The sequence below is a fragment of the Hippopotamus amphibius genome, chromosome 9 (assembly GCF_030028045.1).
Source record: "Hippopotamus amphibius kiboko isolate mHipAmp2 chromosome 9, mHipAmp2.hap2, whole genome shotgun sequence".
In the NCBI taxonomy this organism is placed as follows: Eukaryota; Metazoa; Chordata; class Mammalia; order Artiodactyla; family Hippopotamidae; genus Hippopotamus; species Hippopotamus amphibius.
Genome location: NC_080194.1, coordinates 39030907 through 39045906, shown reverse-complemented (window position 1 = coordinate 39045906; position 15000 = coordinate 39030907). Strand labels below are relative to the sequence as shown.

Sequence of the window (15000 nt, the reverse complement as noted above, 5' to 3'; positions counted from 1 at the left end):
TTACCCCTGGAATATGACTAATCTTTTAGCACCAGACTCTTCGGTCAAGGACAATTTCAATAAAATTCCTCTGGTAGTTATTCTAGTGTAATTGTCGTAGACTGCTTGCTTCAAGGCAACTAAGGACTGTCCCCTGTATAAAAAATGGAGTCTAAATGTAAAGTTTTGATCAAGGCCTTTCACAATCAGGAAAATCTGCCTGTACAACCCCCTATGAACACCTTATGTACCTGACATCATGTTCTGGAAATGTGTCATGAACTTCCTGTGTTGCAGTGATCTATATATTTACCTTGTGTTATGCTGCTTCGCTTCTCTTTTCATTCATAATTTACGATAAACTCATCATTTTCAAGGTCAAGTTCAAGTGTCAATGTTAACAGCCTTCCCAGACATGCATACTGATTTATTCTGTGTATTCATAATCCTCTGTTTGAAAGTGAAATAGATACAATAATGCCTCTCACTTCGTTTAGGTGGAAGTAGGTGTGATTGGCTGCCACTCAGTGGGGCACAGACCATACTTTTTCATCTTTGTATAATTCCTATGATTTACATGTTCAAAGAAGATGGAGAGTGTGAGATATGCCAAAAAGCTCCTGGTGTCTTCACAGAGTATATTTGTATAATTCCTTTTAATAATATAGTGAAAAGAATACTTATTTTTGTTTATCTCTGTGAACAGGAAGTATAGTCCCTGGTCATTTGCTCCAGGTATGATAACCTTAAACCACACTGGTGTGAGCCACACAGTCTTCCACTTGTTGGGCATCCCTGGCCTAGAGGACCAGCACATGTGGATTTCCATCCCCTTCTTCATTTCCTATGTCATCGCCCTGCTTGGGAACAGCCTGCTCATCTTCATCATCCTCACAAAGCGCAGCCTCCATGAACCCATGTACCTCTTCCTCTGCATGCTGGCTGGAGCAGACCTTGTCCTTTCCACGTGCACAGTACCGCAGGCTTTGGCCATCTTCTGGTTCCGTGCTGGGGACATCTCCCTGGATCGCTGCATCACTCAGCTCTTCTTCATCCACTCCACTTTCATGTCTGAGTCAGGGATCTTGCTGGTGATGGCATTTGACCGCTACATTGCTATATGCTACCCACTGAGATACACCACTATTCTTACACACACACTGATTGGGAAAATTGGTGTGATTACCTTTCTGAGAAGTTATTGTACAATTTTCCCCGTAGTATTTCTTTTGAAAAGATTGACTTTCTGCCAAAATAACATTATTCCGCACACCTATTGTGAACACATTGGCTTGGCCAAATATGCTTGTAATGACATTCGAGTGAACATCTGGTATGGGTTTTGTATCCTAATGTTAACGGGGGTCATAGATGTCCTGTTAATTTTTGTTTCCTATGTTCTGATTCTCTGTGCTGTCTTCCGCATCCCTTCCCAAGATGCTCGTCACAAAGCTCTCAACACATGTGGTTCCCATATCTGCGTCATCATCCTCTTTTATGGGCCTGGAATCTTTGCACTCCTTACTCAGAGGTTTGGCCGCCACATTCCACCTCATATCCACATCTTGTTGGCTAATGTCTGCATGCTGGCTCCACCTATGCTGAATCCCATCATTTATGGGATCAAGACTAAGCAAATCCAGGAGCAGGTGGCTCCCTTGTTTTTCATAAAGCAGAAATAACGTTAGCATAAGATGTGAGTTTTCAGAATCTCTAGCTGTCTGTGAAGAGGCCTATGGAAGTAGTGGAAGGGAGGGGTCAGCTGAAACACTAGGAAATAGCTCAGTGAGTTCTGTATCTGGAGCACATTTACCAGAGAGGTTGCAAAATTTAGTCTTCTGTTGTCAAAACAACCTGAGAGAAGGGTGCTATGTTTGACTGAGCAAGCTCCCTCCTGCAAAGACCCTGGTACTGGATGGGTTAATATTCAGACGTCATGTATCCTAAATGACACTAGCGAGATCACTAGAATTAATGAAGTGAGAACCCTGCTCTGGCCTGGGATTTTGTTCAGTTACTCCTCACTGTGTTTCTCAAGCACTGAGATAGCTAGTGATATCCTTAGACAATTCCATAAAACCTTTACTCCTTAATGTCCCTCATTCTAGCTAAATGACATTCTTAGAATCAGTGATTCTTGGATTTTACAGTAATTTATATCCTATCCACATGCATGTCTGTAATAAGTGAATGTGAATGAATTGTGTGTTTCATATTTTGCAGAACAGCCTTTGAAGGAGACTGAGGGGATTGCGACTGCTCACTCCTGTCATGGGAAAAACACTCATGTGGTTTCTGACAGAGAGTGGTGTTTGCTGGGAGAAGCTGAGGAAGGGGATTTCCCCCAATCTCAGTGTCAGTTAACTCCTTAACTCTCTCAGGTCATGTCATAGTCTCCAGGTATTTCTGCTCTGTCTTGGGATAACCTCCATCAACTTGTGGAGAACTCTTATTCCCCCTTTCATATCCAATTCTCACCTCATCTCCTCTGTGACTTTCTCTAACCACGACTCCTTCCCAATGTATTACTTCGTTGGTAATTGCTCTCTGAGAAAAAAAGCATATTGTACATAATTCTATTTTTAATACTTATTTGATTAAAATCTATACTTTTTGTAGAAGACATTAGAAAAAAGACAAACATGAAACTCATGAACCCATAAACTTATAGGCTTTGAGCAATTTTATCATTAAAATTTTGTTTCATATAGTTGTACATCTGTATCTATATATTTTTATATCTATGTCTATCTCCATCTGTATCTAAATCCATATCTGAATCTGTGTCTGTATTTTATTTCCATCTGTATCCATCTATGGCTTTATCTATCCTTGTGCTATATGAAAAATATTATTATGATGTATACTATAGAGTATGGATGATACTATATTATGGTCTGTAACTTACAATTTCTCTTCTGGTAGTATATTATTGACTGTTCATTTCATATGTATATATGTGAATTTCTATAACCAATTACTATCTATGTAGTATTTCATTGCAGGGTTTTACAATAACTCATTTAACCAAGAATTCTCCTTTTAAGTGCTTTTTGCATGGCATATGACTGTATACTTACAAATTTAAGACTCAGTTTTACTTGCTTCTTAAGTATTTAGCCCAGATATGTCCTAAATAAATTATTTTAAGTATTGTCTTTTAATATAAAATGGAAATGCTCAATGCAACACAATTCGAAAACAACAACAACAACAAAAAACTCCTAGTCAGGAGAAAACCACTGACAACTTTTTGTTATACTGCCTTATATTCCTTGTTCTATGGGCATGTATTGGGTTGGCCAAGAATTTTGTTCGGTTTTTCCATATGTGTCAGACAAAGTCGAACAAACTTTTTGGCTAACCAATATTTTCATACATTTTCAATACTATTGGGCATTTAGAGTTTTGCATTTTTTTTAAGTTTTTTTTTTGTTGTTTTAAATTTATTTGTTGGATTTATTTATTTTTTATTGGCTGTGTTGGGTCTTCATTGCTGCACACTGGCTTTCTCTAGTTGCTGAGAGCGGGAGCTACTCTTCATTGTGGGGCGTGGGCTTCACATTGCCGTGGCTTCTCTTGTTGCAGAGCACAGGTTCTAGGTGCGTGGGCTTCTATAGTTGTGGCATGTGGGCTCAATTGTTGTGGCTCACAGGCTCTAGAGCACAGGCTCAATAGTTGTGGCACACAGGCTTAGTTTCTCCGTGGCATGTGGTGTCTTCCTGGGGCAGGGCTCGAACCTGTCTCCTCTGCACTGGCAGGCGGATTCTTAACGACTGTGCCACCTAGGAAGTCCGAGTTTTGCATTTTTAACTGTATACACAAGACTACTCTGAACATATTATAACTAAGCTCTTTCTGAGCTTTCTATTTTTAAGACGAGAATCCCAGAAATGCTTTTGTGGATTGTATAGATTTTTAATGAATCCTATAAAATTGCTTTCAAAGATTCATAATACATATTTCTGCACTAATAATGGGGTTGAGTATTTTCATTTTTAAAAATTTATGCCATTCAGAAGGATAAAATGATATTTTACTGTAATTTTTACTTATATTTTTATTGCTATTGAGATTAAATCTTTATTGGATAGTCGTATTTCATCTTATGAAGTAACGATAACTACCATTTGTTGGGGGTTTGTGTTACAGCTCCCTTGCTAAGCATTTTATGGACATAACTTCACATCATCTTCATTTGAGCCCCATAAAAGAAGTATTACAGGAGAGGAAATGGAAATCTACCAAGGAAAATGGCAGAGGCAGGAAAAAATCCTTCTGTGTGTGTGTGTGCTCTTGGCTACTAAATCTCCGAAATGATTCTGATTGTTTCTGCTTTTGCCCATTTAAGTCTTGAAAACTCTATGTTGTCCTTATTGCTTTTCTTTGTTTTTTATATGTAACATAATACTATATGTTTTCACTGTCATATTTACATATTTATCTAGTATGTTTATAGTTTATTCTTAACATTTTTAAATACTGATTTAAATATTAATAACTATGTGTATATCTTTTGTGGTTTTTTTCTATTGGTTACTCACAGAAAAATCTCCTTAAGCTTGGATATGAGTATTGTTCACATTCATCTCTCTATTTTCATTTCCTCATCCTTGAACAGCGATTATTTGATCAACATTATAGAGCTCTTATAAGGATTTAAACGGTTAATATATGTAAAGTGCTTATAATGGTGTCAGGCATATAGTGTTATATATATTTTAATATAATAATTACTACTATTATTTAATTTTGTTTGTCTTAAGATATCTATTTCACATTCAACAATTAAAAAAACACTTTATTCTGAAATAATTATAGATTAACAGGAAGTTTTAAAGGAATAATGTACCAGAAGGTCCTATTTATCCTGCACCAGTTTTTCTTTATGGTAACACCTTGTATGACTATGCTACAATATCAAAACCTGGAAGTTGATATTGGTACAAACCACAGAACTTATGTCATCACTACTTATGTGTGTGCTGGTGTCTTTGTACATTTGGTGCAAAGTAATTATATGACATTATAGATTCATGGAATCACCACTACAATTAAGATACGGAATTGTTTTCTCAGCATTTATGTAGCCTTTTGTAGGCTCACTTGCATCCCTCTCTTTCCATGCATAGCCATTGGCAACCACTAACTGGCCCTCCAGCTCTACTATTTTGTTATTTCATGATTATTATATAAATAGAGTCATGCAACACATAACCTTTAGAGACTTGGTTTATTTTACTTAGTATAATTCCCTTAGGATTGATTCAAATTACTGCATGTATAAACAGTGGTTTCTTTTTGTTGTTATGTAGAATTTCATAGTGTGGATATGCCACACTGTTTTTAAACACTGATATGTGAAATAACATTTGAGTTGTCTGCAGTTCTTGGCTATTTTGAATAAAGCTGCTATGAACAGGTGTTTATGTAAATATAAGTGCTCATTTGTCTGAGATAAATCTTCAAGTGTGCAATTCTGCATTTCAGGATAAGTTTGTATTTAATTTTACAAGAAGACACCAGACTGTTTTCATGAGTGGCTCTATCACTATACATTCCCACCAACAATGCATGAGCGATCCTTTTCTTTGTAACCTCATGAGCATTTGGTATTATTACTATTTTTTTGTCATTCTGATCTGTGTATGTCATTGTAGTTTTAATTTGCATATCTCTAAATGCCAATGATGTACATTTTTCATGTGTTTGGTTATTATCTGAATACTCCTCCTCAGTGAAATATTAGTTCATGGCTTTTACCTGTTTTCTAATTGGATCCTTGTTTTTTATAAATGTTGTTTTGGGAGTTCTTTACATATTCTAAATACAAGACCTTGTCACATGTGTGGTTTGAATATAAATTTGCCCAGTCTGTAGCTTGTCTTTTCATCCTCTTAATCGGGTCTTTCTCAGACTAAAAGTTTTTAAAACTTCTCAAAATTTTTAAGTTAATAAGAATTCCAACTTATTAATTTTTCTTTTTACGAGTTATGCTTTTTTGTTGTTGTTATGAGTTGTTTTTGGTGTCATCTGAAAACTCTTCATCTAGCCCTAGATCCTGGGGATTTTTTTCTGTTTCTTCTAAATGTTTTATGATTATTCATTTTATATCTAAGTCCATAATAAATTTTGTATTAATTTTCATATAAGGTGAGACGTTTAGGTCAAGATACTTTTATTTATTCATTTTCCCACAGATGTTCATTGCTCCAGCACCATTTGTTGAGAAAGCTATTCTTCCTCTTTCGAGTTCCTTTGGTACCTTTGTCCGAAATCAGTTGGGTGTATTTGTTTGGGTCTGTTTTTGGGTTTTCTGTTCTTTTCCATTGATCTACATGTTTATTCCCCTGACAATGGCACACTATCTTGATTACTGTAGCTAAATAGTAAGCCTTAACATTAAGTAGTGTGATTACTCACATATTATTCTTTTTTTTTAAATTATTTTAGATATTTTAGGTCTTTTGCTTTTCCTTAAAAGTTTTAGAGTAAGTTTATTTATGGCTACAAAAATTCTTTTTTTTTTAAATAAATTTATTTATTTATATTTATTTATTTATTTATTGGCTGCATTGGGTCTTCGTTGCTGCATATGGGCTTTCTGTATTCGCGGCGAGCGGGGGCTTGTCTTCATTGTGGTGTGTGTGCCTCTCTTGTTGAGCACAGGCTCAATAGTTGTGGCACATGGGCTTAGTTGCTCCGTGACATGTGGGGTCTTCCTGGAGCAGGGCTCAAACCTGTGTCTTCTGCAATGGCAGGCGGATTCTCAACCACTACGCCACCTAGGAGGTCCCTACAAAAATTTTTGCTGGGATTTTGTTTTTAACTTTTATTGAGATATAATTGACATACAATAAACTGCATATATTTAAAGTGTACAGTTTCATTCTTTTTCTTAGTAATGTACAGTATATATGGCAACCCCAATCTCCCAATTCATCCCACCCCAACCACCCACTTCCACTTTTCCCAATAGGTATCTATATGTTTGTTCTCTACATCTGTGTCTCCACTTCTGCTTTCTTGCTGGGATTTTGATAAGAATTTCATTAGATATGTAGTTCAATTTTGGAAAAATTGATATATGATCTCTTTAATGTTGAGATCTCTTTTATGTTGACTCTTCCAATTCATGAACCTGGAGTGCCTCTTCATTTATTTAGGTCACTTATGATTTATTTCATCAGCATGTCCTAGCTTTCCACATACAGATCCTATACATATTTACTAGCTTTATATCTAGGTAGTTTTTCTTTTGGTGTCATTAAAAATAGTACTTTTTAGCTTCAATCTCTGCATATTTGTTTAGTATATAGAACTGAGATTGATTTTTTTTGTAATCTTGTATCCTACAAATTTACTGCATTCACCTATTCCAGAAGTTTGTTTTCTTGTTTGTGTGTTTGTTTTTCTTTGATATTTTCTATGTAGAAAAACATGTCATTTTTGAGTAGGAACGATTTCAATTCTTTATTTCCACTTCATTTGATTTTTACTTTATCTTGCTTTTTCGTACTGGCTAGAACTTCCAGTGTGATCTTAAAAAAGAGTGGTGAACCTACCTTGGTCTTGATTTTTTAGGAGAAAGTTTTTAGTTTTTCACCATTGATTATAATGATGCCTATAGATTTTTTGGCTGATGCTCTTTTTTCCCTCTATTCCTAATTTGCTGAACACTTTTTTTTTTTTTATCATGAATGGATGTTGGATTCTGGAAAATAATTTTTCTGCATCGATTGATAACATCATATACTTGTTCTTTCTTAGTTATTTGATATGGAGGATTACATTGATTGCTTTTGAATATTGAACCAGCCTTGCCCTTGTGCACTGGAATAAACCTCATTTGGTTGTGGTGTGTTATTCTTTCCATACATCTCTGAATTGAATGTACTAAAATTTTGTTGAAGATTTTTATATCAAACTCAATGAGAGATACCAGTCTGTAGTTTTCTTTTTTGTATAATCTTTTCCTGACTTTGGCATCAAGATAAAACTGCTGTCAAGATAAAACGAAGTGGGAAGGTTTTCCTCTTCTTCTGTTTTCTGGAACACAGTGTATGAAATTGATGTTAATTTTTCTTCAACTATTTGATAAAATTCTCCAGTGAAACTCTCTGGGCCTGTAGATTTCCTTCTGGGAGCTTTTTAAGTTCAAGTTCAATTTCTTTTATGTTTACAATATTACTTATATTATCTATTTTTTCTTGATTGTGCTTTGTCTCATTGATTTCTTTTTATTGTTTTCCTCTTTTTAATTACATTGATTTCGTTTTTGTCTTTATTGTGTTTTTTTTCTGCTTCTCTGAGTTTATTTTGCTCTTTTATTTCTAGTTTGTTGTTGTTCTTGTTTGTTTTAGATAGGAATTTAGATTATTGACCTGAAATCATACCTCTTTTCTAATGTAAAGCATTTAGTGCTTTTTCTCTTATTTTCAACCTACTTCAGTTATTAAGTTTGATGTGATTTCTTGTAGACAGCATACATTTTTGTTGTTTTAAAAATCTACTCCATTCTCTGTCTTTTAATTGATATATTTATATCATTTTAACTTGAAGTAATTATTGCTACCTGAAAGCTTAAGTCTGCCATTTTATTATTTTTTTATTAGTTCTCTGAATTTCTCATTCCTCCATTTTTCTTTTCTGCCTTCCTATGAGATTTGTTTACATTAAAAAATTCAACTTAGAGTTACTTATAGTGGGTCTTGAGTACATCACTTTGTTTTATACACACACACACACACAAACACACACACACACATACACACACACTGGTATATATCAGTTGATTCACCCATCCATTGGCTTGTTTATTGACAAATTTTTATTTTACAACAATGTACCATGCATGGATGCTAGATATGAGGGATAAGCTAGGAAAGTCAGATTTTACAGACTGAAGAGGAGAAAGACATTAAAAACAGAAACATAAATAAACATTTGAATTACACTTGTGATAAGAGTTATGAAGAATCAAGATAGGATTTTTTTCCTTTTTTTATATAATGTTATAATGGAGGACCTTGTTAGGTCCTATGGTCAAAGATACCCATCTGCAGGAGGAACTTGTAATGAGAGATATAAAAGATGAGCTGGACTTGATTAAGTAAAGCAGGAGGGGAAGAGAATTCTAGAGTCAGAAACACATGTTTTAGACAAGAAGGAATTTGGTCCTGGTGAGGCACTAGAAAAGGCTCAGCAGGAATGGAGTACAGTGAATGACTTAACATGAGACCAGAGTTCTATCTGTGATCCCTTCACTCAAGGCCGGGCAGACAATGTTAATAAATTAAGTTTTTATGCTAAAAGCAATGAACATCCCTTGAAATGTTTTGCTTTCAAGGGTGGCATGATCATATTTCCTTTGTAAAATACCATTTTGGTTATTCTGTGAAGAACGTGCACTGGGTAATGTAGAAAAGCACAATTTGCTACCCCAAAATGTGTCTCTTTAGGGTAAAAATTAATTTAGGCTGATTTGTGTTTAAGAAACAGAAGACTCCCCATTACATCCCTATTAACTGCCTAAATAACTTAGATAAATAGCTATTTCCTGAAATAGACCTATCTGCAAAGAATATGGTCTAAGTGTGTTGGGGAAACTCTGGTAGGGCCTAGAAATCAGAGTCCACTTTGTGTCCCACTGTCTCTGCATGCATCGGTAAACATTTGTTTATTAAACATTCGCTTTTCCATTTTCATGTGAATTGCACTCTTCTTCACTGAGGTCCTAAAGCACTACCCTCAACTCCTATTTTGCCTTTGATGGAAGATGCTATTTCAGGTGAGGGCTTTGGCCATTGTGGTGAATTATTCAGTTTTCCTGGGTCTCTCTCATGTATACGTGTTATTAAACTTCTGTTTGATTTTTTTCTGTTGACTTGTCTCACATCAAGTAAATTCCTAGATGAGTCAGAAGAACCTAGAAGGGTAGAGGGAGAACAATTGTGAGAATAATTAGGAGGCCATAGGGAAGGAAAGAGGTGATGTTAGTGTATCAAAAGGTGTTGGAAAGAGAGAAAAAGTTGTCAGATTTCCATATTTGATAAAGAGAGTCTATATTTTGATGCTATTTGGAGGGTGGGTGCCTTAGTCTACGTAAATGAATTTGCATGAGAGGCAGGGAGTAGAGGGAGAGTGGTGGAGAGGCATGACAGAGAACCAACTTCCTTTCACTGTCTGAAGTATCTCTTCTCTTCAGCTCACCTACAGAGCCCAAATTCATTTTTGTACTCTTATCTTCTCTTGAATCTTCACACTGACCCTAAGACCAAGGCTTACAGTAAGCTCCTTCCTGGCGATGCAGCTTGTGTGAGGTGTAAGTGTCATATGGATGTTGAAAAAAAGGCATGTGTCAGCATGAAACATAGCTCATAACTAATGACCTATTTATCTAAATCTATTACTAGTTGTCAATTGATTTTATTTTGGTTTGCATTATCTGCAATCTGAAATAAATCATTCATAGAAGGCAATTTTTTTTTACTCTAAACATTGTTACCTTGATTTTATTTCAAGAAATAGAATAACTTCACAAAAGAATCGCAGATAATTTTAAAACTTACCTAACTGTAAAATAATTATTTATTGTAAAAAATTCAGTTACTTTATGTGAGGAATAGTTATGATAGATGAAATGGTTAATATTGCTGTAAAAGCAGCCTGCAGCAACCTGTAAAACTGCCTTAGTTACCATGCTGAGGTGGGAATTCTTGAGAAACTCCTCCTGAAATTCAATACCAAGAGAGTCCAAAATCTCATCCCCACCATCATCCAGCACCAATCAAACATTCTGAATCTCAACTAGACTATTACTGGGGAATCACTAGACTTCAGGGTACCCAAGCACCTTAAAATACACCAGACAATGGAAGTCACATAATTCTATCATTCATATACCAGTTTACTCATTCAATCATGTTTCATTCAATAAATCTTTAGTGTGCCTACAGTATGCCAAGAACAGTTCAGGTTTAGAGTGTAAAGAAAAGTGAATAAAGCAAAAGCTCTGTGACAACCTTTGCCTTTATGGTTGTCAGCTGTTGTGACTTGATCTCATTGGGATCTCTGTCCATATGATCTTTTATTCATTTGTCTATTCTAAGCTCTCTGAATAGCTACTGGCCTCCAAGAAGGCAAAATTGATGCTGCAACGTCCATATGCCCTGGAATTCACACAACATCACTTCAAACCTATTCTGTTGGTCAGAGAAAGTCACAAGGCCATCTTGTATGCAAGGAGCTAGAGAATAGGCTGCCCCTCATGTTTGGGGGCGACGTGTGTACAGCAGACAGAAAAATGATTGGCAGCCATTTTTGCAGATGGTCAACCACATTTGGTAAACTGTCAGGCTGACAAATGTTCAAAAGCTTGACAATATACTCTGCTGGAAAGATTCTGAGAAAAAAAGACACATACATTGCTAGTAACAATCAAAAATGGTGCAATCACTATGCAGGGAATCTTCAATATCTAGTGAAACTACAGATGCAGTTACGCTTTGACCAAGGTAATTAAACTTCTAGTAATTAACCTTAAGATGTATTAATAGAATTATCCAACTGAAGAAGAGTGAGAAGAAAATGAAAAGATTCTCAGATATTGATGGAACCATATGAAAAGATGTAACATATACGTAGTGGGCATCCCCAAAGAAAATGAAACAGAGAGTGAGACAGAAACATTTTGGAAGTAATAATTACAGAAATTTGCAAATTAGGTAAAAATAATAAATTTACAAATTCAAAAACTCAGTGAACCTCAAAGAGAATATAAACAAAGAAAGCTATGCCTGGGTACATCACAAATAAACTAAAAATTAACATAAATTGAAAAATTTTAAATGCAGCTAAAGGAGGCAGGGAAATAAAATATAAATGTCCAGGGTAATCAAGACTCACATCTCTTCTCTGAATTGTTAAGCATGCTCATTTATATTCCCTTAGGTAACAGTTAAACATTATTATTCATGACTTTTAAATTTGACACTTATGCAAACTCAGGGAATGAATATAACTTCAACATAATCCTTTCCATGAGGAGCAAAACTTTAAAAATCATTGGCAAATATGAATTATAAATATTTATATTCCTGTTGAAAATAGGTTTCACATTAACTAAAATGGGCCTGTAGCAAGGCTTGATAAGGTGGTAAAGGCTTTTGTATCAGAACAACCTGAGAAAAGCAAGAATGAGAAACGGAAGGAAGGGTGGGAGACGGACAATGGTTTTAGACATTTAGCCACTTGGCATGAGGACAAGGCTGGTCGAGACAGCTTTGTCCCTGGTGTCCTGATGTAAGTGCTTCCCTCAAGGGCTCCACAAAGGAGGATAAACAGCCCTACTCCTTCCTGACCATTCACAAGCTGACTTTTATTACAGATCTCCTGTTTGTCTGTTCCTCTAGCCTCAGCCTAAGGCTGGTGAGTGAATTTGACATCTGTGGTTGGGGTGGTTCCAGAATCAAGGTAAGGACAGGGCCAGTGTCATGTCCCATATAGGCCAGCAGTGACAGGGCTCTTGAAGACTATTGATATATGTGGACAAAGAATGGTAAAGACCAGAAGCACAGATCTGATTGGTTACAGCAGATGTGGAGAGTGGGTCTGGGAAGGGAGGTTGAGAGCGTATATCTGGATGGAGGTTACTGAAGTGTGGTAAATAATGAGAAGAAATCCAAGAAACAGCTAGGAAGTAAATGATGCAATCACATGTCAGTTTCAGCAAAAGAATCTTCCAAATATCGAGTACTTCAATCCCCTGCCCTCCAGCCATAAATCCTTTCTTTTTCCAACTGCGGTTATGTCTAAGCTTAGCTCCATAAGTTGTGAGCTTGAGGAGTGACTCATCTAAGCTGCAGAAACCCTATCTATGTTACCTCTTACCTCTCACCTCTCACGACACCCTTTACAAGTAAGCAGACTGTATGTGTTGAAATCAGAAAGATTCAAACTAACTTCCATCAATTATTGGTTGTGAAATTTGGCAGATTCATATTCTCTGAGTCTCACTTTCCTTACAGGTAAAAGGAGTAATACTCACTTCCCAGAATGGATGTCTGTTCCCTAAATGGAGAATATATAACTTGCCACATGCAATGTGTTTACTACAATCCCTGGCATAAGGCAATGCTCAAAAAATATTTGTTTGATTCCTTTGTGACTATACTATCTTCAGATTCATTCGATTCCTGGAACATGACTGGCCTTTTAGCATCCAGTCTCTTCAGTCAATTACCATTCCAATAAACTTCCACAGGCAATGATTCTAGCATGATTGTTGTAACTAGTGGCTTCAAGACATCTGGTGACTGCCCCCTATATAAAGAATGATGTCTAAGTGTGAAGTTGGGATCAAGGCCCTTCACAGTCAGGAAAGCCTTCCTGCAAAATCTCTTAGGCACTCCCTATCCTATCACTCTACACTGGAAACATTTCATGAGCACCTGTTGCATTGATCTGTATATTCACCTTTTCTTATGCTGCTTTCCTTCTCTTTTCATTTCTCATTTTACAAAACTAGTCAAGTTCAAGTATTATCTTTTGAGAGCTTTCCCAGACATGCATACTCATTTCTTCCATGTACTTAAATTTTCTCTCTGAAAGAGAAATACATACAATAACATCTGTTACTTTGATTAGTTGGAGGTAAGTGTAATTGGCTACCACTCATTGGGGCACAGACCATATCCTTTCACCTTTGCCTATTTCCAATGACTTGCATATTCAAAGAAGATGGAGAGTGTGAGATATTCCAAAGGCTCTGAGTGTCTTCGCAAAGCGTATTTGTACAATTACTCTTATAATATATTAAAATGAATGTGTATTTTCCTCTCCATCTGCTTCAGGTATGACTGCCTTAAACCACACTGGTGTGAGCCACACAGTCTTCCACTTGCTGGGCATCCCTGGCCTTGAGGACCAGCATTTGTGGATTTCCATCCCCTTCTTCATTTCCTATGTCATTGCCCTGCTTGGGAGCAGCCTGCTCATCTTCATCATCCTCACAAAGCGCAGCCTCCCTGAACCCATGTACCTCTTCCTCTGCATGCTGGCTGGAGCAGACCTTGTCCTCTCCACGTGCACAGTACCGCAGGCCTTGGCCATCTTCTGGTTCCGTGCTGGGGACATCTCCCTGGATCGCTGCATCACTCAGCTCTTCTTCATCCACTCCACTTTCATGTCTGAGTCAGGGATCTTGCTGGTGATGGCATTTGACCACTACATTGCTATATGCTACCCACTGAGATACACCACTATTCTTACACACACACTGATTGGGAAAATCAGTGTGACTGTCTTTTTTAGAAGCTTTTGTACACTCTTTCCCATAATATTTCTTTTGAAAAGATTGACTTTCTGCCAAAATAACATTATTCCACACACCTTTTGTGAACACATTGGCTTGGCCAAATATGCTTGTAATGACATTCGAGTGAACATCTGGTATGGGTTTTGTATCCTAATGTTAACAGTGGTGTTGGATGTTGTGCTAATTTTTGTTTCCTATGTTCTGATTCTCTGTGCTGTCTTCCGCATCCCTTCCCAAGATGCTCGTCATAAAACTCTCAACACGTGTGGCTCCCATATCTGCGTCATCATCTTCTTTTATGGGCCTGGAATCTTCACAATCCTTACTCAGAGGTTTGGCCGCCACATTCCACCTCATATCCACATCTTGTTGGCTAATGTCTGCATGCTGGCTCCACCTATGCTGAATCCTATCATTTATGGGATCAAGACTAAGCAAATCCAGGAGCAGGTAGCTCCCTTGTTTTTCATGAAGCAGAAATAATTTTAGCATAAGATGTGAGTTTTCAGAATCTCTAGCTGTTTGCCAAGAGGTCTATGGAAGTGGTGGGTGGGAGGGGTCAGCTGAAACACTAGGAAATAGCTCAGTGAATCCTGTCTGGGAACAAATTCACCACAAGGTTTCAGGACTTAGTTTTCATTGTCAAAACAACCTGATAGAACAGTGTCAAGTTTGACTGAGCAAGCAACCTCCTGCAACGATCC

At 36.7% G+C, this 15000-nt stretch overlaps 2 protein-coding genes across 2 annotated transcripts; both read left to right on the top strand.

The window, feature by feature from the left end:
- Positions 1–716: 716 nt before the first annotated feature.
- Positions 717–1661, top strand: LOC130861637 (olfactory receptor 52B4-like). Its single transcript, XM_057750684.1, has one exon. It carries the CDS (start codon positions 717–719, stop codon positions 1659–1661), a length of 945 nt encoding a protein of 314 aa, XP_057606667.1.
- A 12173-nt stretch (positions 1662–13834) lies between these two features.
- On the top strand, positions 13835–14779 carry LOC130829016 (olfactory receptor 52B4-like). The gene has a single exon (XM_057695119.1). It carries the CDS (start codon positions 13835–13837, stop codon positions 14777–14779), a length of 945 nt encoding a protein of 314 aa, XP_057551102.1.
- The last annotated feature ends 221 nt before the right edge of the window (positions 14780–15000 follow it).

Bases quoted from the DNA above. Each gene is read 5' to 3' on its own strand.
- LOC130829016 (XM_057695119.1), top strand. From the start codon at position 13,835: ATGACTGCCTTAAACCACACTGGTGTGAGCCACACAGTCTTCCACTTG.
- LOC130861637 (XM_057750684.1), top strand. From the start codon at position 717: ATGATAACCTTAAACCACACTGGTGTGAGCCACACAGTCTTCCACTTG.